This window comes from Camelus bactrianus, chromosome 6 (genome assembly GCF_048773025.1).
Source record: "Camelus bactrianus isolate YW-2024 breed Bactrian camel chromosome 6, ASM4877302v1, whole genome shotgun sequence".
Classification (NCBI taxonomy): Eukaryota; Metazoa; Chordata; class Mammalia; order Artiodactyla; family Camelidae; genus Camelus; species Camelus bactrianus.
In genome coordinates, this window is record NC_133544.1 from 73,402,397 (window position 1) to 73,426,462 (window position 24,066).

The 24,066-nt window shown below is 54.0% G+C and overlaps 1 protein-coding gene across 4 annotated transcripts; it reads right to left on the reverse strand.

Moving 5' to 3' along the window:
- Window positions 1-7,048: 7,048 nt before the first annotated feature.
- Window positions 7,049-23,511, reverse strand: PLA2G4F (phospholipase A2 group IVF). Of its 4 annotated transcripts, XM_074365942.1 has the most exons (20): window positions 23,309-23,509; window positions 22,147-22,219; window positions 21,419-21,555; window positions 21,208-21,333; window positions 20,828-20,868; window positions 20,514-20,556; window positions 19,972-20,038; window positions 16,615-16,784; window positions 16,384-16,497; window positions 16,147-16,184; window positions 15,821-15,956; window positions 14,080-14,216; window positions 13,629-13,851; window positions 12,659-12,773; window positions 12,305-12,442; window positions 12,095-12,202; window positions 10,880-11,074; window positions 10,424-10,590; window positions 9,717-9,903; window positions 7,049-9,455 (listed from the first exon to the last, which is right to left on the reverse strand). In XM_074365942.1, the coding sequence occupies exons 1-20, from the start codon at window positions 23,417-23,419 to the stop codon at window positions 9,235-9,237; spliced, it is 2,547 nt and encodes an 848-aa protein (XP_074222043.1). In that variant the 5' UTR covers window positions 23,420-23,509; the 3' UTR covers window positions 7,049-9,234. The 4 variants fall into 4 exon arrangements, with proteins under 4 accessions (XP_074222043.1, XP_074222045.1, XP_074222044.1 ...); XM_074365944.1 differs by lacking the exon at window positions 10,880-11,074 and having other exon boundaries at window positions 23,309-23,511; XM_074365943.1 differs by lacking the exon at window positions 21,208-21,333.
- Window positions 23,512-24,066: the final 555 nt, after the last annotated feature.

Below are 24,066 nucleotides of genomic sequence, written 5' to 3' on the forward strand. Positions count from 1 at the left end.
GGGATCCACCTTCAGGTCACTCCCTCAGCCTAGCACCTTTTCCTCCTTCCTCAGGAGGCTGGGTCAACCAGCATCTCCAGAAACTTCTGGCTGGGCTCCAGGACCCGCAAGTGGAGCATCCCTTCCAGACCTGGGGTGTCAGGACACCACAGGGGAGAGGCAAGTCCCAGGAGCAGTGGCAGGAAGCTAGTTCCCCTGAGGCTGAGGGCAGGGGGCAGAGTAGGGCGGAGCTAGGAAGTCCCTGTGGCCCAGGTTCAGCCCAGCCTGGTTTCTAGCCCTTGTCCTCATTTCAGGGCTGTTGGAAAGGATGAGCCTCTCTCTAAGCACGGGGCGGGTTATCTCCCGGCCAATCTATTCATTCATCCAACAAATATTTATTGCATGTCTACCATGTCCCAAACAGAGAGCCAGATGAGTGAAGCAGGCCTGATTCTCACCTGAGGAAGCTTCTGTCTAGCGTACCATCTGCCTTCCTCTCCATGTCCCTCAGCCAATGGAGCGCATCAGTGTCTGAGAATCTGGGATGTTACATTGCAGGCCTGGAGTGCTGGGGTGGGTATCGGACTCAGAACAGACCCTCTGGATTTTCACGGTAATGGGCCAACAATAATATTGTAAGCAAATATTGTCCAAATAACTAATTTTGTCTGGAGCCAGTGGTGGCAGGTAGGTGAGCTTTGGGAAGTTAAAAGAAATAGGAGTATGTCTCAAGAACTACTGATGCATCTGGACCCATCTCCCTTCAAGATGCCTCTGCCTCTCCGACCTGGCCTTCTCCAACTCTGGGGGCTCTCCCCGGGCCCTACTCTGCCATTGGTCTTTTTCTCTCTGATTGCTTTTTTCATAAACCTTCTACACATTGAAAATATGTGTGAGTGTTTAAAATTTATTGTGTTTTTAATTTTTCTATTCTAGCTCATAATTTAAAAAATTAAGCTTTATATGTTTTCAAAACAGAAACTCAACCTAAATTTTTTGATGCATAAATAAGGCCCGTTAATGATATTTTATTTTTGTGGGTTAGTTTATCTCCATGGAAAAAAATCTTTCTCTAAACTCCAGGGGTGACCTCCTCCTGAACCACCAGCTTTTACAGGAGAACGCCATCTGGACCCCATGTCCAGAGTTTCAGGTATCCTGTTCTGCTACCAGGAGTTCATGTGAAATCTCCCCTTCTCTTTCCACCCAGCACTGAATCATCTGAATGTGACAGCTTTCCTGTGAACACGCAACAAACCAACAACTCCCCACCCAGGGGAAGGACCATGAGGCAATGATCTGCTTGCTGGGGTTCAGGAGGGGTGTGGACTACACTTAGCCAACCCATCCCTTCCTGCAGCTGAGAAAGCAGCACCCAAGGCTCCCCTCCAAGTATCGAGAAGCCTTCCTTCCCTCTGCTCCACAGAGGGGCTGAAATGAGCTGAAACTGAGCGCTGCCCCTCATCACACTTCCCAGCAACAGCTACAGAAAATACCTTGTCTTATGTAACAGGAGTTAAAATATATATGTAAATATGCATTTACCGTTTTGACCCTTCCTCCTGTTCATCGTCCTTTCTTTGGCCAACGGCACACGAGAAAAGGAGCCTCCTACTGTTGTAGGTCTCAGAGTCAGCTCTCCAGAGACAAGGCTTGAAGGCTGAACATGGCGAGGAAAATGAAGGGGTTGGTAAATGTCAAGAGTTGCAGGTCACGAGCCAAGCTTTGAGCTGTGAGTCCTGGGTTAGAGAGAGAACACTAAGCAGACGTGCTCATCCAATGTAAGATGAACGGAGACAGGCCCTGTGCAGCCGGGAGGGGAGCAGGGAGAGCACAAGAGGGCAGGGGTTCACGTGTCTTAGCCCCTGCCGCAGGCTCAAACCCTGCCAGCGCATTTCACACTAACAAATCATCTGGGTGAAATCATCTTACTGCGGGCTTGGTCCTCTCTGCATAGGTGGATCACGGGAAAACTCATGTTCCTGAGAGAAGCACCTGTCCCACACGGTGATGCCCATGGTAGTTGTTAGAAATGACTGAGGAAGACCTTAGGTAGGGCAGGTGCCAGCAATGGTGCCCCCCATTCTTCCTAGGGCCCCCTGTGGTATGGAAGGGATCCAGAAGCCTTGCTAAGCTCAAACTGAGGGTGAAGAAGAGAGCTAGGCTGAGAGCCAGGGGCCTGAGTGGGACTGCCATGGAGCTGTGGGGTGGCCAGCCTGAGCCAAGGGATGGACAGGGTGTGGATGAGGGCCAGAGTGTTCTCAGCCCCCGAGGGAGCTGCGGTGGGTCCAGTCAGCTGGGGGCCCGGCCCTGACCCGGCCTGCATACAATAGAACGGCTGTCCCTCCAGCTGTGGTTTTAGTTCAGGTGCCCAAAGGCCAGGCCACGGAGACCCCAGAAAACCCCAAGTAGATGAGACGCTGTGTCCCCCTCAGGCTGTCGCTTAGCTGCCATCTTGACTGTAAGGATGGGGGTAGGGAGATCTCTGAAAAAAGCATTTCCCAAAGGAATAAAGTTTACCCAAAACTAAGCCTGGAGTTAGTTTACAATAGGTGGCAAATTTCAGTTCCTCTCAGAACTGGGCAACCTCCCCCTCACACAACCTTCCAGAGGTTTGGGACCTGGGAAACAAGATGATGTGAGTTAGAAAAGTGAAGAGAAATCTAAATAGAACTCCTGGAGAAGGGTTCACAGAGGAGCCTCCTCATTTGGAGACTTGGGATTTGGGCTGGTACTTAACTGATGTGCCTTCATCAGATGCATGTGTTACATGGGGAGCAAGAGATTTATTTTGGGGGGTGGGGGAGGTGGTAACTAGATTTATTTATTCATTTATTTTTAGAGGAGCTCCTGGGGATTGAACTCAGGACCTTGTGCATGTTAAGCACACACTCTACTACTTGAGCTACAACCTCCCCTCTAAGAGTTTCTGTTTTGAGAATGAAGAATGACTGCATACTTAGTCATTCATGGCTATGATCCAATAGAAGAAAAAGAGGATGCAGAAGAGAAGGGAAATTTTCTGGACCCATGTCCTTAAGCAGGGGAGAGAAGATGGGACCTAGTGGGCAAGTGAGTGGGTTGGCTTTTGAGAGTGATGGACGATTGACTTCTAGATACAGAAGGGAAGGCTCAGGACACAGTGTGGTTGTAGATGGTTGGTGCTAGAGCTTGGGGAAGTTCTTTTTTTTTTAAGTTATTTTCTAATTGCTTCTATTTCTCAGTGAAATAGGAATCAAGGTCATTGGCTGAGAGTTTGGAGGAACTTTTAGAGGTTTATGGATAGCGGACAAAGTATGACCAAGTTATTTGAGTGGCAGAGAGGATGGACTAGGGACACAGATCAGGCCTCTGGACAACACAAGGGCCCACTTGAGGCTGTTGCCAAGTTAATATAACAAAGCAAGAGATGGGCAGGTGGATTAAGAGTGGGTGTCAGCGAATGGTTGTAAAGATGGGCCATAGAACAGACGATGTTCTCATTATTCCTGGAAAAGCAATGCACCCCTAGAATTCTCAGATGGGGACCCCAGGAGTTTCCAGTTCCAAACATGAAGGCCAGCCTGTACCCAGCCTGGAAGCCTCGTCTTACCAGCTGAGTGGCAGGCTTCTGTGGCCTGCTCCTAACCTCCTCTTCTTCCCCCTAGACAGGTGTCCAGGGCCTTTTCGACGTCTCCTCATGCTATTCTGTTTTTCCACTTAATGTTCCAGGAAAATACTTTGATCACTTGTTGTACCTGTGGGACCACAGCACCATGTTGTGGACCTCCAGGCTGATACAGGCGGTGGTTAGGGGAGGAAGGAGGCAGCCGAGACTCTGAGGGCCACAATCTGACCCTCCAAGGGCTGGAAATTTAACCCAGTCTGCGTTGGGCACAGCCACAAGCCTCCCAGGGCTGGAGTTTCCCAGCCCTTCCAGCCCTGGGCAACCTCTCAGCGCCCAGGGAGGGAGCGCAGAGCTCACCCCATCTAAGTCTCTCCTGTACATCCATGGCTGGTTTGAGAGGAGCCGACAATTAAACTCTTCCTCAGGCCTTTGTGGAATCCTGCTGTGACCTGACAATAGTCACACGAATTCTCATTCCTGAGCAGAATGGACTTGAAGTGCAGGACAGAGGGTCAGACCAGGAGTGGGGGCAGCAAGGGTCAGGGCTGCCCGGCCTGAGTGGGGAACTCCAGCCCAGGATGGAATGTGGCCCTGGGGCACCACAGCATGGCCTCAGGACACACCCTTCCCACTTCCCATTCCCACATCCCACGTCTGCACAGGAGCGTGGCTGCCCTCCACCCCAGGTGGCACATGGGAGGAGTTTGGGACAGATTCTCTCACGACCCTTCTCAGTGCGCTCCCTCCAGGGAAGCCCATAAGGATGGGCCTGTGTTAGTTCAGGTCCTCCAAGAAGAGGCTTCATTTGTGCAAGAGACTTATTGAGAGAAACACCTGTGAATGAAAACAGGGAGCAGGAATAGGAGGGAGAGCCTTCAGATAGTAATGCCGTTGGAACACCTGTAAAAGGAGGTGGAGGAGGATGAGGGATGAGGAAGACAGAGCCTCAGTCTGCAGCACAGTTCCAAGAAGATTCCAGCCTGGCTGATGGGGAGTCCTGGCACCAAAGTTGCCCAGTAGAGGAACCCCACATCCCTCAGGGATGGGCCAGCCCTAGTACCCCAGCGTGTCAGTCATCGGCCGTGTTGGCATGAACACAGTGGTGGTCACAGAGGGTTGTCAGGGCTGTCAGTGACCTGTGCCCCCTGTAGCTCATTCTCTCTTTTTTAAATTTTTTAAACTGAACTATAGTTGATTTACAATGTTGTGTTAGTTTCTAGTGTACAGCATACTGATGCAGTTATACATTTATGCATGTTCTTTTCTATTGTAGGTTATTACAAGCTATTGCATGTAGTTCCCTGTGCTGTACTGTAGGACCTTGTCATTTATCTATTCTGTACATAGTAGTTTGTATCTGCTGATCCCAAACTCCCATTTTATCCCTCCCCCCTTTCCCCGCTGGTAACCATAAGTTTTCTATGTCTGTGATTCTCTTTCTGTTCTGTGAGTGCCTTCTCCGCCAGCTCTGCAAGGGCCACTTACAGACTGAGATACAGGGAGAGGAGGCAGGAACCTCCAGTATGACGGTGACTGGGGGTCCTCTGCTGGAAGAGCCACCTGAGTCGAGCTGACCCTCCCTGGCTGGTGAACCAGGACTAAGCGGAGGTTTGGGCGGGGTTGTCAAAAAACGGGTGGCCCTGCACCACAGGCAAGCAGTTTTCTCCCTGCACCAGTCCACCTAACAAACAGGCTCCAGTACAATTCTGCATGCCCAGCCTGCTCTTTAGCTGCTGTTTTCCCCACCCATCCCATTCCTGCAGCCTTGGGCTCCTCCCAGCCCATAGAGGGTAATTCCACCTGCTAATGGGTGATGTCCTCTGGGGCAGCTGGAAATGTCAGGACCTCAGGCTGGCACAAGCTCTGGTGGCAAATCCTTGGCCATACTGTCCCTCAATGAAAGGGGATCTTGGGTCCCGGGACCCCACACTGCCTCTCACTCCTGGATTCCCTGGAGTCAGTGTGACCCCACAGCAGGTCTTCTCTGGGAATTACGACGGGAAGCTGCTTGTCTAGATGCAGCTCAGGACTAGATTTCCAGAATCAAGGCTCCACAAGCCAGGCATAGTCAGGCAATGAGAGGAGCCTCAAGATAGTGGCCCTGTCACATGTAAGCCTATATGGGACATCAGGGGAAACCTGAGAAGGCAGCCTGCCTGCAGTAGTTCTTGCTCAGAGGAAGGCACAGATCAGGAAAGTGGGGTGACAAAGTATCTAGGGCAAAGGGCATAGGGGCTTCTACTGAACATGAAACCCTGCAGGTGCCCCTGGGGGCCACTTGCCAGCCTGGTGAGGGCAGGGAGAGGGGCTTGTGTGGATGCTGCGGCCTCAGTTGTTGATCCTAGCAGGTAATGCAAGAATGTTGCAGCTGAGGAAGGCCAGATGGTCTCTTAAGCCTGTACTCCCCCTTCCTTCACCCACAGCACGCCCGCGCAGTGACAGCGTTGACTTGGCATACTGGGGTAAGCGGACCAGCCTGCAGGGAGTTGGAGGAGAGTGGCCAAGAGGGATCCAAATGCCCCAGGCCCTTCCAGCCACCTTGAGGGCTGAGGAACTCTGTCTCTTATTCAGGGATATCAGGGAACAGTAGCCACTGGCTGGTAAGCCCTGCCCCTCCCCCTCCTGCCTGGGTTCCAGCTCTACTCCAAGCCCAGATCTTGACAAAGATACCTGCTCCCTGGGTGTTGGCAGCAATAATCCCACAGGAATTGGGCCTTGAATCTGCCCAGCCCAGCAAGGCAGGGATCTGTGAGATCAGGGTCCCACCCTCTGGGTAGCTCCCACCCCAAGGGCTTTTTCCTCAACTCCTGGAGGTCAGCCAGCACCACCAAAGCACATGCATGTACACACAGGGTGCACACGAAGGTGGAACACCTCCTCCTAGGCCAGGAGGAGGGAGGGAGATGAGAAAGAACCATGGGGCAAAGACAAGGAGTGAGTCCTGTCCAAGGTACCCAGAAGGCCAGGTCTTCCCCTAGTCTAGGGGAAGCTTGGGGCCAGGGGACAGGTCACCCTGGCCAGCATCCCCAGCCAGCCCTACCCCCAGCAATGTGGCAGCAACAAGCTCAGGTCTGAACCAGGTTGCTCTGAATGCACCTGGCAGGACACAGGGAATGGTGAGGACCAAATCATGCAGGAGCAGCCAAGAGGCCACTTCTCTGCAGCTCAGAGAAGTCAGTACCCTATGTAACAGAACAGCCAGCAGTTACTGAGAGCCACCGGGCTCAGGATGTCACCTCGTCTCAGATCACGCTCACAACACCCTGTGAGTGACCTCTGAGAGCCTTAGTGAGGCCAGCAGCCCTCAGATCAAGAGGCTCCTCACCTTGCATGTGTCAGAGTCAACTGGTTTCATGGAAGAGTGAACATTCATTCAGACTGATGGTACACTTGGGGACTAAAAAGCACACTGGTGATCAAAAAACTCAGATATTATTAATAGAATAAACTTTTATGCAACAATAATACCTAACATTTTTTATTAAAATATACAATTGCTAATTTAACCAAAATTATTTCTTAAAAAGACAAGTTCAGAAAATTTACTATACAACTGAAAATTGTTCATTTTAAATATTGGGGAGTGATTTCAGCCTGCCCTCTGTCTTTCATCTAGAAACTGGAATTCTCCTTTGTAACATTTTACTCACTCTATCCCCAATGCCAAACCCATTAGATTAAAGATGGAAAAGATATAAACGTAGATTAATAAATTCTAACATCACTTCAAGGCTCTGCCCAGTCTCTGGAACTGCAAGCCCTTCCGCCTCCCTCCCAAGTCCCACACCGCCACCTGAAGGCCGACATTGCCATTGCATGGCCAGTGACGTGACCAGGAGCCATCACAGCCCACAGCTGGTATGGAACCCTCTCTGAGATAAGATGACAACCAAGAATTATCAAATATATAAAGAAGGCACATCCCATAAGGAGAGGCAACAAAGGAAATCATTTCCTACCCCAAGGACACAAAAAAAGGCAATAAAATCTGAGTAAATGTAAGTTTGAACCAAGAATTCTACCCTCATCCAGACTACTATTCATAAGTGAGGGCAAGAAAAAGACAATTCCAGACACAGAAGGACTCAGAACATTTACATCCCACAGATCCTCTACTATAGAACTGTTTAATTGTGCACTCTAATAGCAACAACAAAAAGAGCCCCCAAAAGAAGACAGGAGGTCAAAAGATAAAGGCCATAAAAGACTTACAAAACCAGCTAATCAGCCAGCCCATCTCAAGAGCAACTGTCCCTGCTGAGGAGGCAGGAGAGGACCAAGCTGCTCACACTCTGGGCTGGCTGAAAGCACCGGCCCTTTTGAGGCCCAGCTCCCTCAGCTCTCCTGGCTCATGTCCAGCTGGAGGCTGTGGGTCCCAGGCCAGGCTGGGGGCACAGGCTGGGATCTAGACACCTTCCTCCCACTAGGAGCCAGACCTAGAGTCTTCTTCCCAGAGTCAGGACGGGTGAGACTTCGTCACATTGGTGTCCCCAGTTAGAAGACGAACTGTGACTTTGGGCCTGGAGACCATGCGTGTGTGTGTGTGTGTGTGTGTGTGTGTGTGTGTGAGAGAGAGAGAGAGAGAGAGAGGGAGACGGAGAGGGAGAGGGAGAGGGAGAGGGGGAGGGGGAGGGGGAGGGGGAGGGAGAGGGAGAGGGAGAGGGAGAGGGAGAGGGAGAGAGAGAGAGATTGCCCGGATCATCGGATACGTCTGTGAAAGAGGCAGGAACCCAGGAGCTCCCAGCCAGGCTCCCTCTACCACTGCCCATCCCTGGCCAGCTGACAGGTGCTTGTGGGCCCGCCCTGACCGGGAACACGCACACACATGCAGGCTCCCATTCACTCCGCACCCTCTAGACACACCCATTGAGCTTGTGGGAATGGTGAGACTATTTGTGCAAGGTGGCAGCTGTACTCCTGACCAGAGAATGTGGCCCAAGTTTAAAGAGTGAAGATGAGTAACTACCACAAGACCCACCAGCTGGAGCCCAGCCAGCACGGGATATCGTCCTGCAGCCTTCAGGAGGCTGAGCAGAGACGGGTGGTGGGGGCGGGCAGGGGAGGCCAGAGGCAAAGGGGAGTTAGCAGGCAGGACGATGGAGTTAGTGACCCAGACTGGCAATCCACGCGATCCCCCTTTATTCCCGATAGCCCAGCACTGCATCCAGGAGCTGGGGAGGGGAGGGGTGGTCAGGGCTGGGGCCATCTGCAGGAAGTGGGGGTTGGGTGGATGCATCTAGGCTTCTGGTCTCAGTTTAAGGACAGTAACCTGCACCTCAGCTCTCACAGCACCCATTCTCTGGAGGGGCCCCTGAGGTCCCTCTGTGTTTGGGGTGGGCCCTGAGGCTAGACTGTTCCCTCCACACACTCCAATGTCAAATGAGCCCTGCTCACTTCTGTCCCACACCCTCAAGAGCCCCTGGGGAGACATACCACCCCATCTCCTCCCAGAAACACGTGTGAGAAGGCTCCTGCCCCAAGTCCAGCCTCTACCTGGTAGATTTCCAGGGCCAGGGGGATCTCGAGGCAGGTGCCAACAGTATGGGAAGCAGAAACCCTACAGGATCCACCACTCCTCCCTCCACCAAGCCCTGGTCTGGAGCCCATGGTCCGTCCTTTCTGTCACAGTCCTCCAACTCCAGCCTGGGTCAGCCTCCAGCCCTGTCCGCCCCCTGCCGCCGGTGTAGAGCCAGCTGGAGGGCCTGCCTCACAGTCTCCACATTGTTCAGAACATTGTATCGACTCAGGGCCACCAGCCGCTCGAACTCCTGGGGCTCATAGGTGAAGTTCATCATGCCATAGGGGGTGTCTGGCCCGTTGATGACAAAGTTCCCACAGGCCTTCTCCTCAGCTGTTTGTCGCTCCACACCTGTTGGGGGAAATGGAGGGGGCCAGGGTAGGGCACTCTGGCTAGGAGCTGCGAGCCAAGAAGCCCACCTTCCCTAGAACATCTGGCTGGTTCCACGGGTTCTGCTTGGGCCCACATCTCAGCTGTCTCACCCACCAGGAGGAGCCGGGCCAGTGCCAATGCTGAGCCCAGGGAGCAGTAGCCAGCCAGGAGGCACACTTCGGTAAACTGTCCAGGGGACTCAGTCACAAAACAGCACCCCATCACCACCCCAGGGCTCACCTGGGGCCAGGTGTGTGCGGAAAGTCCGGTTGACCAGCGGGAAGTGCAGCACGATGGGTGAGCGCGGGTCCTCGGCCTCAGCGAACAGGTAGCACTCGCGGGGTTCCTTCAAGTCCTCAGGGAGCACCTCAATCCTGGGGAAGGAGATGCCACGGTCCAAGCAGTATTTCTCTGTCATCTGCAAGACCTGAGCAGGGACCAGACCTTTGAGCTTCTGACCCTGCCTGACCCCGCCTGGACTCACGCAGGCCCAGGCTTCACTGCCAGTTCTGCCTCCCCCCAGCTGAGCAACTTCAGTCAACACAAACAGGGCCAACAGGTGGGTGGTGGAACCTCCTCATCACCCCACAAGGTTTGAGGGAGCTGCTGGTAGAGACTCCATGAGGGGACCCTGATGATTCTGTTGTTACCATAGTAACGAAGGGACAGCAGCCCTAGACCCAGACCCAGACAGGAGCAAGGAATCCTATCAGGAACCGCGGGGCCCAGAACAGGAGTGAGACTCCTGGGGACTCTCTTTGGTGTCTCTCCTGACTCTCACTCTCTCCCGTAACCTCAGCAATCCTCCTCCTTCAGCTGCGGAGACCAGTGCTGCTAACAATGTCCACAAGGCGCCTCGCCTGCAGATTAGAACCCAGGCTCTCCTGGAAGGGTGACCCCCAACTGCACAGCCGGCCACCTCAGCAAAGGCCCTCTCCGCACCTTACCTCAAAGGGGGCATCCAGGGAGCAGTCGAAGGACAGAACGAGGTCCACGGCTCTCTGTGGCAGCAGGCTCAGTGGGAATGGAGAGTTGATGGCAAAGCCTGCATCCACCAGGTACAGGTAGTCCCTCATGGGAGTGAGCTGGTTGGGCAAGGCGTCCAGGTGCGTGTCTGCACAGAGGAATGCTTGCTGTTTCCAACAACCCTCTTCTCCTCGCGCTGGAAATGCCTCTCCCAGTAGAGCTCTCTCCTCCTCCCTTTCTCTCTGACAGCCACGGGGTCTCCCACCCCAGCGCCCCCACCACCTGGCCCTGCCTTCCAGCACAGCCATCACAGCCCTTCTCCAACCAGCCCCTGGGCAGCAGGACCCCTCCCACCCCCCACGTCAAAGGGCAGCACTGACACCAGTGAGTCAGAGGCACAGACAGCAGGGGAGACCTCCCCCCAGAGCAGCAGCCACCTTTCCAGGCCACGAACTCCCTGCCAGCCACATAGTCCTTGTGCATGCAGAGGCCCCGGGTAAAGTTCAAGTTCTTGGCGGAGGTAAAGCGGGAGGTGAATATGTCCAGCACAGCCTGGGAGAAGGGCCCCAGGGGGGTGAAGAGCCTTGTTCGCAGCCTCGCGGGGTCGTGTAGCTGGAGATTCTGGCAGTCGTCTAGATGAGGGTGGGACAGTGAACCACAGCGAGAAGTGGCGCCCTCCTTTGTCCAGCGGCCCATGTGGCTCAGAGGAGCCCTCTCCGGCTCCCCCTACCCCTGCCCTGACATCTCTCCTCCTCCTCCATCCCACCTCCCTGGCCTCTGACCACTGCTTCCCAGAATTCTTTTCAAATGACATTTTCTTTCATGTTTCCCACATTTTGAGAGTTACCTATGACATTGCCTGTGCCAAACAGTATCCCCTGCCCTTAAAGTTGCATATACAACTTCCAAACAGAATTTCACCCATTAAACACCTGCTGAGCAGTTACTATGCACTGTGCCAGGCACGAGGGATGCAGAGGTGAGGAGGGCCCGGCCCAGGCCCACTGGGCTCACAGCCTACTTAGAGGAGAGTCACATACAGAGATAATAAATGGTAACAGTGCCCTGAGGTGAGGATAACACGGGATGTGTGTGAGGTTCTATGGGACCTTGGTGGTCAGACCCTTGACTGGCCTGGAGGGTTGGACCAGAACAAAGATGCCCCCTGACAGAATGATGTCTGTGCTGAACTTCAAGAATTCAGCAAAAGTTACCCAGGGAAAAAATGTGGGAAAGGTACTCTACAGAGCGGGGAGCCCATGGGCCACTTAAGGAGCAGGCTGAAGGGGAGCGCTGAGGTGGGCGGACACAGTATCCACCAGACACCCACCGGCCCTAGTCTGAGTTGACTTAATTGGAGCCCAAGTAGAGAATTAAAGGTGGATGCACTTATCACAGAGCACTTACAACTCCCACTAGGTTTTCTGACCTGCACCCTCACTCCGCATCAAACCCTCCAACCACAGGGCCTCTCTGCAGATCTCTGGGCATCCAGAGACCCTAAGCTAGAACTCATTTTCTCAAGACTTCTCTGAACCCAATGGGACATCCAAGTCCTTCACCGTCCCCTCCTTCCTCCATGCGTCTGCCAGGACCTTATTGCTGGAAAGAGGTGTTGGGGAGGGGGAAGGGAGCAGGGTCTCTGACCTCACCTGTGATGTTTATGCTGCCTCTGTGCCAGTTGAGGAAGCCGAAGCCCCAGCCAGCGGTCTTCAGGAAGATCTCATCTAGGCTGGTGGCAAAGGCGCTGCCCCACATACCTAAGGAGAAAGGCAAGGCCCCCGGCCCTCACACCTCCTCCACCCCATATCAGGGCCTGGCCCGGCCCCTGCCCTGTCCCCAGCCCTCCAGCCTAGACTCACCCTGCAGGTAGCAGATCCGGGGCTCCGGCCAGTGCTGCAGCAGTCGCCCCATGAAGAACTCTGAGCCAAAGAGCTCAGTGGGAACGTAAGCACCATACTTGGGGAAGCCGACCTCATAGGGGGTGAACTCGCACCACTCTGGGGGCCCAAAGTGAAGGGAATGTCACCAGGGGCTTCCCACCAGGACCTCGTGTTTGCCCCCAGCCCTTGGGCTTGAGCAGGAGTCTGCCTGGACAAGAGCAGGAGGCAGCAAGCACCCTGTGCTCCAAGGCTCCCACTTGACAGCCCTGGCCTCCTACACCCTCCCACCAACCATCGCCTCCACCTCCTTCCTAGGTCCCCACACCCAGGCACCTGCAAAGTCTTCCCCACTGACGTTGGTGCGGACGTTGATGCTGGCATAGATGGGATAAGGGTTCTGGCCCTGGCTGATCGCCTCCTGCTGGTCAGACAGCTTGGCAGGATTTTCCTGGTCAGGAAAGAAGGGAGGCCATTTGGCCTTTTGGGAGGTCCAGCACCTGTGGGGTGTGGCCTGCCCATGAGATTTTGTTGCTAAGGCCAGCACTCTAGACACACCTGGCTAAGGGACAGGCTTTAGGCTGCAGCAGAGGTGAAGCCACTGTGGGGTTTGTGCAATTTCAGACACACTGGGAACACCCTCCCTGCTTCCCTCCCTTTCAAGAAAGCATATCAGAACCCAAGGGGTCAGAGTGACATTTTTAAAGGAATAACCGAAAAGCCAGTCTACTTTCTTAAAAAAATTAATCACTAGAAAACATGTCTTCTTTTCTTAGAAATGAGAAATCATAGCCTCACACCAGTGGGCCAGGCCCCACAGGCTCCCAGGGCTGAGAGCCCCACTCAGCTCTGAATCTCCCAGCTAATGCTGGGCCTGCAGCCAGGAGAAACCACCAGGTGGCGTGAATCGTGCCCACTTGGTCAATGCGCGGGAGTGGCCTTCTGCCTTAACTACAGGTTAGAAGCATTTGGGACACTTTCAAAACATACGTACTAGAGCTTAACTCCTGACCAAACAAAATCAATAACTCTGGAAGTGAGGCCCAGGCACGGGTGTTTTTGGAAATTCTAATACACAGACAGACCTGAGAGCTGAAGACCGACCTCTCCCTCCCCAGGGGTTAGGAGCCAGGGAAGATGAAGCATCAGCCCATCCAGAGATCTCACCCATTCCCCTCAGGGAGCTCAGACCTGACGGATAGCTTTGCGCATCTCAGACCTTAGCCTTGTGGCTAAAGCAGGACTAAGTGCTGATGGGGAAGGGTGAAAAGGAGCCAAGTTTATCTACTACCTGCTCTTCTCTTACCTCCTGGTACAAGAAATATTCAATGAGAAGGCCCCAGAGGTCGATGAGTGAAACGCTTTGGCCACTGCTTTCCCGGATTCCCAGTTCCTGGGCATAATACTGTAGGCGCTCCGTGGATATTGCCCCCATCTTACTGCTGCAGACCCGAGCCTGGGCGCTTTCAGTGGGGCCCTTCAAGGGCACCTGGGACCAGGCTGGGTCCTTATAGAGTGTGGAGATGCACCTGGGCCCAGACGGAATTAGGGACAGGGGAGCCCGGCAAGGGGAGAGAGGGATGAATGTGTCTGTGAGTGCCCTCTCCTCCCCCATCACTTGAACCCACTGGCCCGCACCACCCACTCAGGAGGCCCTGGGGACTCAGTCCCTTCCTGCCCCTCCCCACCTGATCACCAGGCCACACCTCTGCCCCTTCAGGGCTCTCTTTTATTCTGCCCTGCCCCACCTCACTTACCAGGTGGACCCAGAGACCCCGCTCAGGTAGGTCACAGTGTCCAGGAGGCCGAGCTCCTGTAGTCCTGCCAGGCTGCCATACAGGGAAGACATGGCTCTGGTTCCACCTCCTGAACCCAGCACAGCCACCACAGGCACCTGGGCACAATAATCATGATGACAACATCTATCGCCACTGTCATTTGTATATTACTGCTTATCACTTCAGACATGGATCTAAGAGCCCTACATGTATTATCTCATTGAATCCTCAAAGCAACCCATTGACATCCCCATTTCACAGATGAGGAAACTGAGGAATGGGAAGGTTAGATAATGTGCTCACCATCATGCAGTTAGTAAGTGATTGGCTATCAAACTGAGGCAGGAGGGCCTCAGAGATGGCTCTTAACCGTGATACCAAGAAATTATGTGCCTGGGAGACATACTAGATTTACCCAGAACAGCTAAAGCAGAGTTTCTCAACCTTGGCATTACTGGTTTTTTGGACCAGATAACTCCTTGTTGTGAGGAACTATCCTGTGTTCCATAGGATGATTAGCAGCATCCCTGGTCTTCACCCAGAAGATGCCAGTAGCATCCCTCTCCCCTCCCCCAGTTGTGACAATGTCTCTAGATATTGACACATGTTCCCTAGGTGGGTAGGAGGATAAAATTGCCTCCAGCTGAGAACCACAGAACCAAAGTGACAGAAACCAGGATCGGAGGTGCTTGATGGGACCAGACCGAAGCTTCTTGGCTGCTCAGCTTTTCCACAAAAGTTCGGCTCATTCCACGCTAGACTGTTGGTTCCTTTCCCTGTCATGCCTTTCTTCTCCTATCTTGAAAAAAATGCTCCCTGGCCAGTGCCCAGCAAGGGCATTGTCCCTTCAGAGGGCTGGAGGAGACAGAATTCCTTGTAGGCAGGTCTGTGCCCTCTCTATCCTCCCCCCACAGAGTGGAGACTGGGCACAGAGCAGGCATTACCAAACCAACAGTCTAGGCTCACTCAGCTTGTCAGCGCTGGGCACAGGCTCTGTCTCCTGAGCGCACTTGCAGCCAGGAGGAAGCCACCAGCTTGTTCCCGATTTCCCAGAGGTCTCTCCCTTAGCACTGCCTTTCCTCCTGCCTCCTAGCCACAGGCTCCGATGGAGCCTCCACTTCCAAATTCCTTTGTCTATTGTTATGGCCTGAATTATGTTCCCCCCACCCCAAATCCATGTGTTGAAGCCCCAATGTCACTGTATTTGGAGAAAGGCCTCTAAGGAAGTAATACAGGTTCTGAGAGGTCACAGTGGTGGGGCCTTACTCCCAGAGTCTGGTGCACTTGTAAGAAGAGGAAGACAGAGTGATTCCATCAATCCCCTGCACGTGCACAGAGGAGAGGCCACGTAAGGACACAGCAAGAAGGTGGCAGCCTCCTCAGAAACCAATCCTGATGGCACTTTGATCTTGAACTTCCAGACTCCAGGTGAGAAAATAAACATCTGTTGTTTAAGCCATGCAGTCTGCAGTGTTCTGCTACGGCAGCCTGAGCAGATGAATACAACTTCCCTGGCCAGAGCTGTTCTCGCTACATACGGGGTCCTGACTCTCCCAACTGTGCCCATCAGCTCAGGTGAACAGGCCTGCCCCCTTCCTCCTCTGGTCCCCACACTTCCTCAAGGCTTCCTGTCACCTCCCAGTCACAGAGTGCTCTCAAGGGAAGGGGTGGAATTTGGTCCCAGTGACTAGAGTCTGGCTCCTCCGTTCCATTTCCATACCTGGGTGCTGTCGGGAGCCTGGCTCAATCCCAGCACCTGCTGTAGGGCCCTGGACACGATCTGCTTCCTCTTGTCCAGAAACTCCTGTTCCCCATCACAGAGGTCAAAGCCAAGACGCAGGTCAAGGTCCCCAGAGCTGCCGCAGGTGGGGTGGGGGTTGGGTACTGGGTGACTATTCAGTAGAGGAGAGCCTCTGGCCAAACCCATTTTTCAGAGGAGCAGACCCACAATCTGAAAGACCCACCCTTAGAAAGATCCCATGGGAACCAGACCGCCCCAACCCCCAGCTGAGCCTAGCGGACAGAAGAGCCCCCACACTTCCTCACCTCATTTCTGCCTTCACATTCACAGCCACCTCCTGGCCCTGGAAGAGACCACCGCCCATCCCCGAGAGCACTGAGTGGGATTCTTGCACCTGCAGCCCAGGTTGCTCAGGTAACTCTGGCCCAGATGTGGACGCCATGACTGAGCTCCAGGCTGGCCTGATCTTGACCCCCTCGCGAGCCCCTTCTCCCAGACACAGAGCAAGCAGGGGTCCCTTAGGTGCCCAGACAGAGCCTTACCTCGCCCAGGGCTACCAAGTGCTGCTGTTCCCGGCCTAGGGCCAGAGAGGACAGCAGGATGTGCCCCTTGCCCAGCTGGCTGGTCTGGGCCTCCAGCCCAGCACTTGGGCCACTCTGCAGAGAAGAAAACACGAGTGGAGGAAAAGGAGCCTCGGCGGTAGCCCTGGAGTGAGCGCTCCTCCAGGCTGGACTGATTCTGTCCTCTGCCCCTTTCTGGGCTCTGCCACTCACCTGCAGGACCATGAGCTTCTCTCTCAGCTCCACATCCAGCCTGGAGCTGAGCACTGGGTTCACGTGGAAGGTAGACGTTGCTGGGAGGCCTGAATCCACGGGAGGCCGCAGGGGCAAGAGCTGTGGCTTCTCATAGGCCCCGGGCACCGCCAGCCGAATCTGCCTGGAGCCTGGGAGCAGAGGGCGCAGGTGAAAGCCAGCGGGGGTGGGGTGGGGGGCGCGGTGCGTGGCTTCTGACAGTAACACCCCACGCAGCAATTCCCTCTTCCTTCCCCTTGGAAATGCCAGCTCATCACCCTGCTCACTCTGTGGCACTGTGTCCTACAGCAAAGGTTTCATGAAGGACACTTGGGGTCCCATAATCTGCCCTGGTAGAACGGGGAGCCTGGGGGAGTGGGGACACACAGCGCCTTGGAAAAGGCCCTGCCCAGGGCGTATTGGGTTGATGATTTTGAGATTATTATATTAAGTATATAAAATAGAATTCTAGAATTATCATATTATAATGATCATATATTATTACATTAATTACCAGTTTTCAACTGGTGGTTCCCTCCTCTTGCCCCATTCAAGCCCCATGCTCATTGCCTTGGGGGAGGTTGTGGCCAGAGAGAAAGCAGAGGCTGCACGTTGTTCTGGCCTGTTTCCAAAGCGTAAGACCTTGGGTAACATAGAGGGTCTGCAGAGGAGGTAAAAGAAGTGGGTTTATGGTGCGGAGAGGATAGATAGGTGTCTGGGAGAAGCAGGGGAGGGCCAGCCCTGACTAGGTGAGTCCAGGCTGTAGGGAGGCAGAGTGAGGCCTGTGGGCCCAGGAGCAGGAAGGCCCCCCTGTTTTTAACAGCTTTCTGGGGAGCAGGCAAGACCCCAGAAAGTGCCACACGTGACACCCAGGCAGAGGGGATCCCAGATGGACCCACAAAAGAGCCCCAGACCCCAAAAGCCTCAGGAGCAGAGGTCCAAATGGAATCTCTCTCCCTGCACGTCCTCCCTGGCACTAGATGAGATGGGGGCCTTGACATGACCTGGGGGGAGGGAATGAGAGAAAATAAGGAAAGTGATACTTCTTTCAGACCAGTTTATGGACTGGTATGTGCTGTTCACAGTCAGAAATAACAGAATCTGTGGTGGGGAGAGCAAACGGGCCCCAGGTGTTGCAGACCTGGGTCTGGTCCAGGCTGTGGACTGAGAATGCCGCCTGCCACATCAGTCAACAAAGGATGCTGTGGCCATCAAGCCATCAGCCACAACAACCGCCCCTGAGGGGACTCAGGATGGGAAAAAACAGGATGCTGGCCCTAGATGGCTCAGGTGCATTTCAAACGAATGATTTCAATGAGCCCAGACTCTTGCATCTTCCTATACTGAGAAAAGCACTCAATGCATTAATTTGATGTCTGGTTTTCTTTAATAAGAGTAATCTTTTGATGTTCTGACCACCTGGTTTTTGTTGCAAAACTCCTATATATCCTAGCTCCTACCCTCTCTCTTTGGAGCAGTCCCTCAGGGCGATCTGAGAGACTTACCTTCCCGGGCTAGAAATCCTCAGAAAGTCATCGGAATAAAATACGATTCACAACTTTTAGATTGTGCTCTACCACTTACTGGCTGTGTGACCTTAAGCAAGTTTCTTTTTTGAGCCTCAGTCTCGTAAATTAAAAGAGGATAATGGTGGCACATACTTTATGAGGTTGTTATGAGGATTAGAAAACAAAATGTGAAGGAAAAGCCCAGCTGGGCTAATGAGCTAAGTCACAAATCTAAGTGTAACAAGTGTCGGTTTACTGATCTAAGTTCTGCTGGGCTAACTCATAAATCTGAAGTTTAGTGTGAGTTTACTGGGCTAACAAGCTAACTCGTAAATCCAAGCTCAACAAGTGTCAGTAACGTGATCTGTTCCAAATTGATAAGCTCCAGTGTACTGATTCCTTGCTTTTTGTTGTTTGAACCTTATTGGCTAATAGCCCCATACTTGTAATTAACCCTATAAAACCTCATGTGCACGTCTTGGAGGTGCTCAGAGCTTTGGAGCAGAAGCCCCTCTGAGCCCGCCAGCGTAATAAATCTGAGTACTCCAACCTTCCGAGTGGTGCTTGTTTCTTGGCTGGCCTGTCATTTCCATAACAAAAACACTGTAAAATGCATACCACAGCGCCTGACTCATATGAGTGCATGGTGCTACCTGGGCAGAACTCAGCCCGTAGGCTCAGACTCTCCATGTCGGAGGGGACCTTAGCTGTTACACAGCCTCTGATCCCCTCCCACATGTGGACCCCCGCCTGAGTGGCTGCCCTCTGTGGCTGAGTGCGATCGCCCCGTTCTTCACTTCTGGAATTCTTACTCTTTGCCAGGTGACCTTGGTTCCTCCCAATAAAGAGGCCGGCCATGTTCCTTGCCCTCCAACTTAGGGTCAGACTTGTGATGTTTTGGCTAGCCAAATGTTAGTGAGTGGTCACAGTGTGACCAAAGGCTTGAAAAGAACTTGCTCATTTGGGCTTGCTCTCTCATGCCTCTTCTGATCCCTTAAGAACGTGCCCAGGCTAGTCCGCTGGTAACAGGAGGTACATGAGGGACACAGGGAGCAGAGCCAGGTCCCCCCACCAAGCCCAGCCTAGATTGGCCAAGCCCCAGCTGACCACCAGATGTGTCTGCCACTGAGATTTTGTGGGTGCTTTTGTTCAGCAGAGGTTGAACTGATACAGCCTCCGTGTGGGGCCAACTAGGGTCCTTCAAAGTCCAACAATCCCCAGTCCTGGGCTCTCAGATGTCTGCCTGTGATCCCTCAACAGATAAAGTACATTCTTTACTAGGCGTGTTTCCCCTAACAAAGCAATAGCCCTAGGTAATGCCTAATCTCACAATAGCTCAGGCTTGTTTCAGCCCACCTTGTCAGAGTCATAAATCACCCATTCACAGACCCACAACTTCTTACCTTACCTACCACAGATCAGAGAATTGTGCGCATGCACAGCACCCGACCTATTGTGTTCACCAACCCCTTACCCATAAAAGACCTCAACTGACCCTCAGGGCTCAAACAGGCACCTCTTGTCTATGTGGCCCTCAGCTGTCTATGGCAGTGTACCTACTAAACTTCTTTTAACCCCTCTTTTGTTTTCATCCTTTGTCTTTGGTAAATTCTTTACCTGCTGTGACACCAGCCCGCTGTGTCCCCTGACACTCTATGCCTGAATACTTCCAGGGACAGAAATTCAGTACTTCCAGAGGCAATACATTTTTTCCCTGGTCAAATTTAAGCAGTGAAAAAGTAAGCACTTTCTGCCCCAGACTCATCTTCTTGCAGCAGCCCCCAGCCTCCCAGGAGAGAAGGCAAGACCCAAGGCCACTGACCAGACTCACCATACTCTTGATGTGGGGCTGTCCCATGTCCCCCGAGGGTGCCCTGGATTCTCAGGCAGGGCTGAGCCTGAGGAAAGCATAGACCTGTGGGAGCCAGTCCACGGGCCCTGAACCAGGATGGATGGAGGGAGGTGGGGGGGAGGGGTATTTGGGGCAGGACTGAGCTAACAACCTTCCCAGGGCTGGTGCCTTATGAGCAGGGGTCTTCTCTTGCAGCCCCCCTCCCAGGACTCGGAGGAAATGGCTCCTGGTGGGAAAGGAGGGGGAGGTGACGGGCCTGACAGCGGCTCCTTAGCAGTCTCAGAAGCCAGGGGCCCAAGTGAGCAGTGTGCAGCACACAGGTGGGAAGTCTAGCTTCTGGGCTGTCCCGTCAGGTGGGAGGCAGCTTCCTGCTCCTTCGTCCCTGGAGAGGTCTCCCCAGCACATCTCCCCTCGGAGGAGGGACTGAGTGTCCTCCAGAGGCAAGTGGGCATGTCAGGCTCTACCATGGACTTCTTACCACACCCAGCCCTGAGCAGCCCGAGCTGGCCTTCTCTACTTACCACCAGGACCCCATTGGTGATGACCTCAGACGCGGGCACCTGGCTGCAAAGGATGAGGGGCTCCTTTGGACATGGGACACCTGAACCCCTGGAGATGCCTTTTACTAAAATAATGTAACCAAAGCAGCTGGAGGAGCCTGGGGAGTATGGCAGGGCCTGGGGCTTGGGATCGGCCTTGGCCAGCCCTCAAATGGGCATCAAGATCAGAACATCCCCTCTTAGGCCAGGCCAGCACAGGACCTGGTGACTGACAGCCGGGAGCTGCTGGGGAGTCTAAGAGTAAACAGGAGGGCATCAGCTCCACCTGGACTCACCTGTTCTTCAAAACAAATTCCACCTGCAGCTCTTGTGAATCCTGGAGGGAGGGAGCAAGGGAGCACCAGTTTTCAAAGAGCTTCCACAGCCTCGGGACCATCCCTGCCCCCCTAGCCCTGCTCAGCCCCAGGGACTAGAAGGGGAGACCATTGTTGTGGCTACTCATGGGCACAGGACGGGGTAGTGGTATCGCCACACACACAGCGCTCAGCCCTCAAGGTCAGGTTTCACTGAAGGAAACATCTGTGGGGTCAGTGCTGCAGGATGGAGGAGGGTCTGTTTCGGAGGCCCGGCCTGTGCTGACCAGGAGCTCCTGCCTCGGTGGCCTGGGCCTCTTCCTCAAGCTGGGCTCGTTGCCGGCACAGGTGGGAGGGCTCACCTGGCTGAGTGGAAAGGTGTGTCTGTAGGGTTGACCAGGCTGGAGGCTACTCAGGTCAAACAGCAGCAAGGAGAGCTGGTTGCTGTCCAGGACGTCCTTGTCATAAAGGGTGAGCTCCAGGACGTTCTGGGGACAGGGCAGGAGCAGGGAGCCTGAGGCCGGGCAGGAGGGCGGGCACCCTAGGGGAGCCCTATCCCTCGCTGGCTCTCACCTTCACAGCGCCGTGGATCCGGTAGTTGAAGGTCTCATTCCACTCGGGGTCACTGCAGTTGGCCACCACCCTCGTCTGGGCAGGGCTAGGGGACGCCGTGGGCAGCCACAGTTGCACGTAGCAGTCAGCTTTGGACACTGTAGTTGGGATGGGGAGGGGTCCTCAGCCTCTAGCTCTTCTTGCTGACAAGGTTGCCTGGGGGAGGCTGGGGCTGGATGGGAAGGGGGGAAGGGGCTGCCAAAGAGCAGGGTGGGCTGGGGAGTTGGGGGAGTGCCAATGTCCTCCATCTCCTCAGCTACACCTCCCATTCAACTGAACGGAGCTCCTGCAGCAGCCAGTTGAAAAGCTCATGTAGCAGCACAGACCATTGAGTGATTCCCGGAAAAGGCCTGATTCAGGAAACAAGCTCCCACCCAGTGTGAGCACTGGCATGGAAACTCCTAGAGAGCAGCTGGTGACTTTTGGCAACAGCAGGCCTCGCCCCGCCCGCCCACCCAGGCTGGCGCCGCTCCACTTGCCCGACTTAGGGAGGAGTCCGTGGTCTGCACGCTCCCCTCCCTTCTAGCTCCCGCCTGCCCGCCCGGGGCTGTGGCCCAGGCTCCCTCAGCAGAGAGGCCTCCCTCGGCCCCACTCCAAATACACATGCCCACTTGAGGCCAGCCTCTGCTGAGCTCTGAGGGGGCCCCAGGGAAAAGAGGGGAGAAGGTGTGGAATTGGGGGTCACTCACACAGGTCTGCCCCCCGGATATTTCTGGCCCTCAGCACCTTCACCTGGAGGTCATAGTATGGGTGGGTCTCCCACTGAAAGGACAGAACTCCGGGGACTCAGTTCCAGGAAGCGGCTGTGGGGCCTGACCTCCCTGCTGTGGTGCCCACCTCAGGCTTCCCCCATCCCATCACAGAGCGGCAGTCTGGCCCAGGTTGCTGGTGTCACTGTGCCAGGAACCTGGGAGGCCTTGGCGGAGCAAGTGCTGGGAGTTCAGCATGTTGGTGATGAACCTGACCTTGGAATCAGTCAGGCTGGGTTCAAATCTAAGCTCCACTGTGGACTAGCTGAATGGTCCTGGGCAGGTTACTTGATTTCCCTGTGCTGTAGTTTCCCAATCTAGAAAGGGGGGGTTAGGATGACAGTCTCATGGGGTCGTGGTGAGTTTTAAATGAGAAGTCGTACAAAGTGCCTGGCGTAAGTGCTTAACACATGCGGCCATTTTTACTAATTATGTTTATCATGCACCACAGACTTGCTGCTCCCCTTGGGCTACAGTCCTACCGCTATTGCTTGAGAGCAGAAGTGACAGCAGCAGTAATGTGTTTAAAGAGGTTAAGTATTAAAAGAAAACCTTGTTTCTATAAATATTTTGTAGTTTTCCCCCAATAAAATTTTTTTGGAAAAAAAAAAAGACCTGTGATGGGCCCCACCCACGGGCCCCCGCCCAGGAGTGGGCAGCAGGTGAAGGGAAAGCAAGAGTCACCCAGCTGGTACTGGTCTGATGAGTCGCTAGGGAGACTGCAGCTTGGGCTCAGGAGAACAGCCAACTGCAGCCTCCTGGGAGTGCGGCTCTCTCCTCAAAGTCCCAGCCAGTGCCTTATTCCTCCCACCCTGTCAACCACCCACCCTCACTCAGCAGCCAGGCTCTGGCCTTCTGGGCAAAACCCAACCACCTGCAAGTGTCACATGACCTTGCCCTCCACTTCCTAACCAAGAGTGATTATGTAAGATTATTATTACTAAATGGCCAAGCTCTCTAATTGAACCTCCACCAGGTTATCTGGAACAAATTGGTCCCGGCCCAGATCCAAACATATTCCCGGGGCTGGCCTGCCTCCACAGGGGACGCTGCTCCCATGACTCCTGCTGTCCACACCCCCATGGAAGATCAGGTACTTTACCCGCCACTGCCTCCACTGAAGTCCTCTCTTCTCTCTCTTCCGCAGCAGCACTGAACCCAGGAGGGGCACCCCCTTGCCTGCCAGCCACCTTGGCCAGAGCGCCCAGAGCATGGCCAGGCAGCCCAGCTCCCAGGAGGAAGTCCTGCTTGTGGGCGTTCCAGAACCACCCTGCACTCCTTTGATTACATTCACTGCTGGCTCAGGTCTGACAGGTAGTGCTGGGGTGGAGAGGGTGGAGCTGGCTGTTCTGCTGGCGCTGGAGGTGGGGTTTGATGTGCTCTGGGAAGTGACTAGAGCCCCATTTTCTCAAGCAAGAGGCACTTCAGATTCTTTCCAAGAGGATGAGGAACCAGCATCCTGGTTCCCAAACCCAGCCCCTGGCTATCATTGGGCTGCTTACAGAATATAGATGCCAGATGATTTGATTCAGTGGGTGTGGGTAGAACTCAGGTGTTCATTATTGCAAACAAGCCTTTCAGATGATATTGACCCAGATGGTCCAGAAAGTGCTGCCTAAGGGGCTAGTCTCCCCTAGCTAGCTAAACAGCCTAAACCAGTGCCTTTCAAGTCTCATCTTTGAAAGAATAGGAAACTAACACAACGGCTTCCTTGATGCTAAAGCTGCTGATTCATTCGGACTTAAAATTCTTGCACCCTGTTTTACTTTTTTCTTTGACAAACCCCCATCTCTGCTTCAGTTGCTTAACTACTTTTGTGCTAAACAGCCTCCAACCTTTCCATCACATTCTCCACTCCCT

What these genes read in the sequence shown, in the direction of transcription:
- PLA2G4F (XM_074365942.1), bottom strand. Translation starts at nt 23,419, where the DNA reads ATGCTCTGGGCGCTCTGGCCAAGGTGGCTGGCAGGCAAGGGGGTGCCC. An exon ending in AATGTGAAGGCAGAAATGAG is followed by an intron (nt 15,957 to 16,146) that starts GTGAGGAAGTGT and finishes CACCTGCGGCAG; the next exon opens with CTCTGGGGACCTTGACCTGC. An exon ending in CAGTGGGGAAGACTTTGCAG is followed by an intron (nt 12,443 to 12,658) that starts GTGCCTGGGTGT and finishes TTGGGCCCCCAG; the next exon opens with AGTGGTGCGAGTTCACCCCC.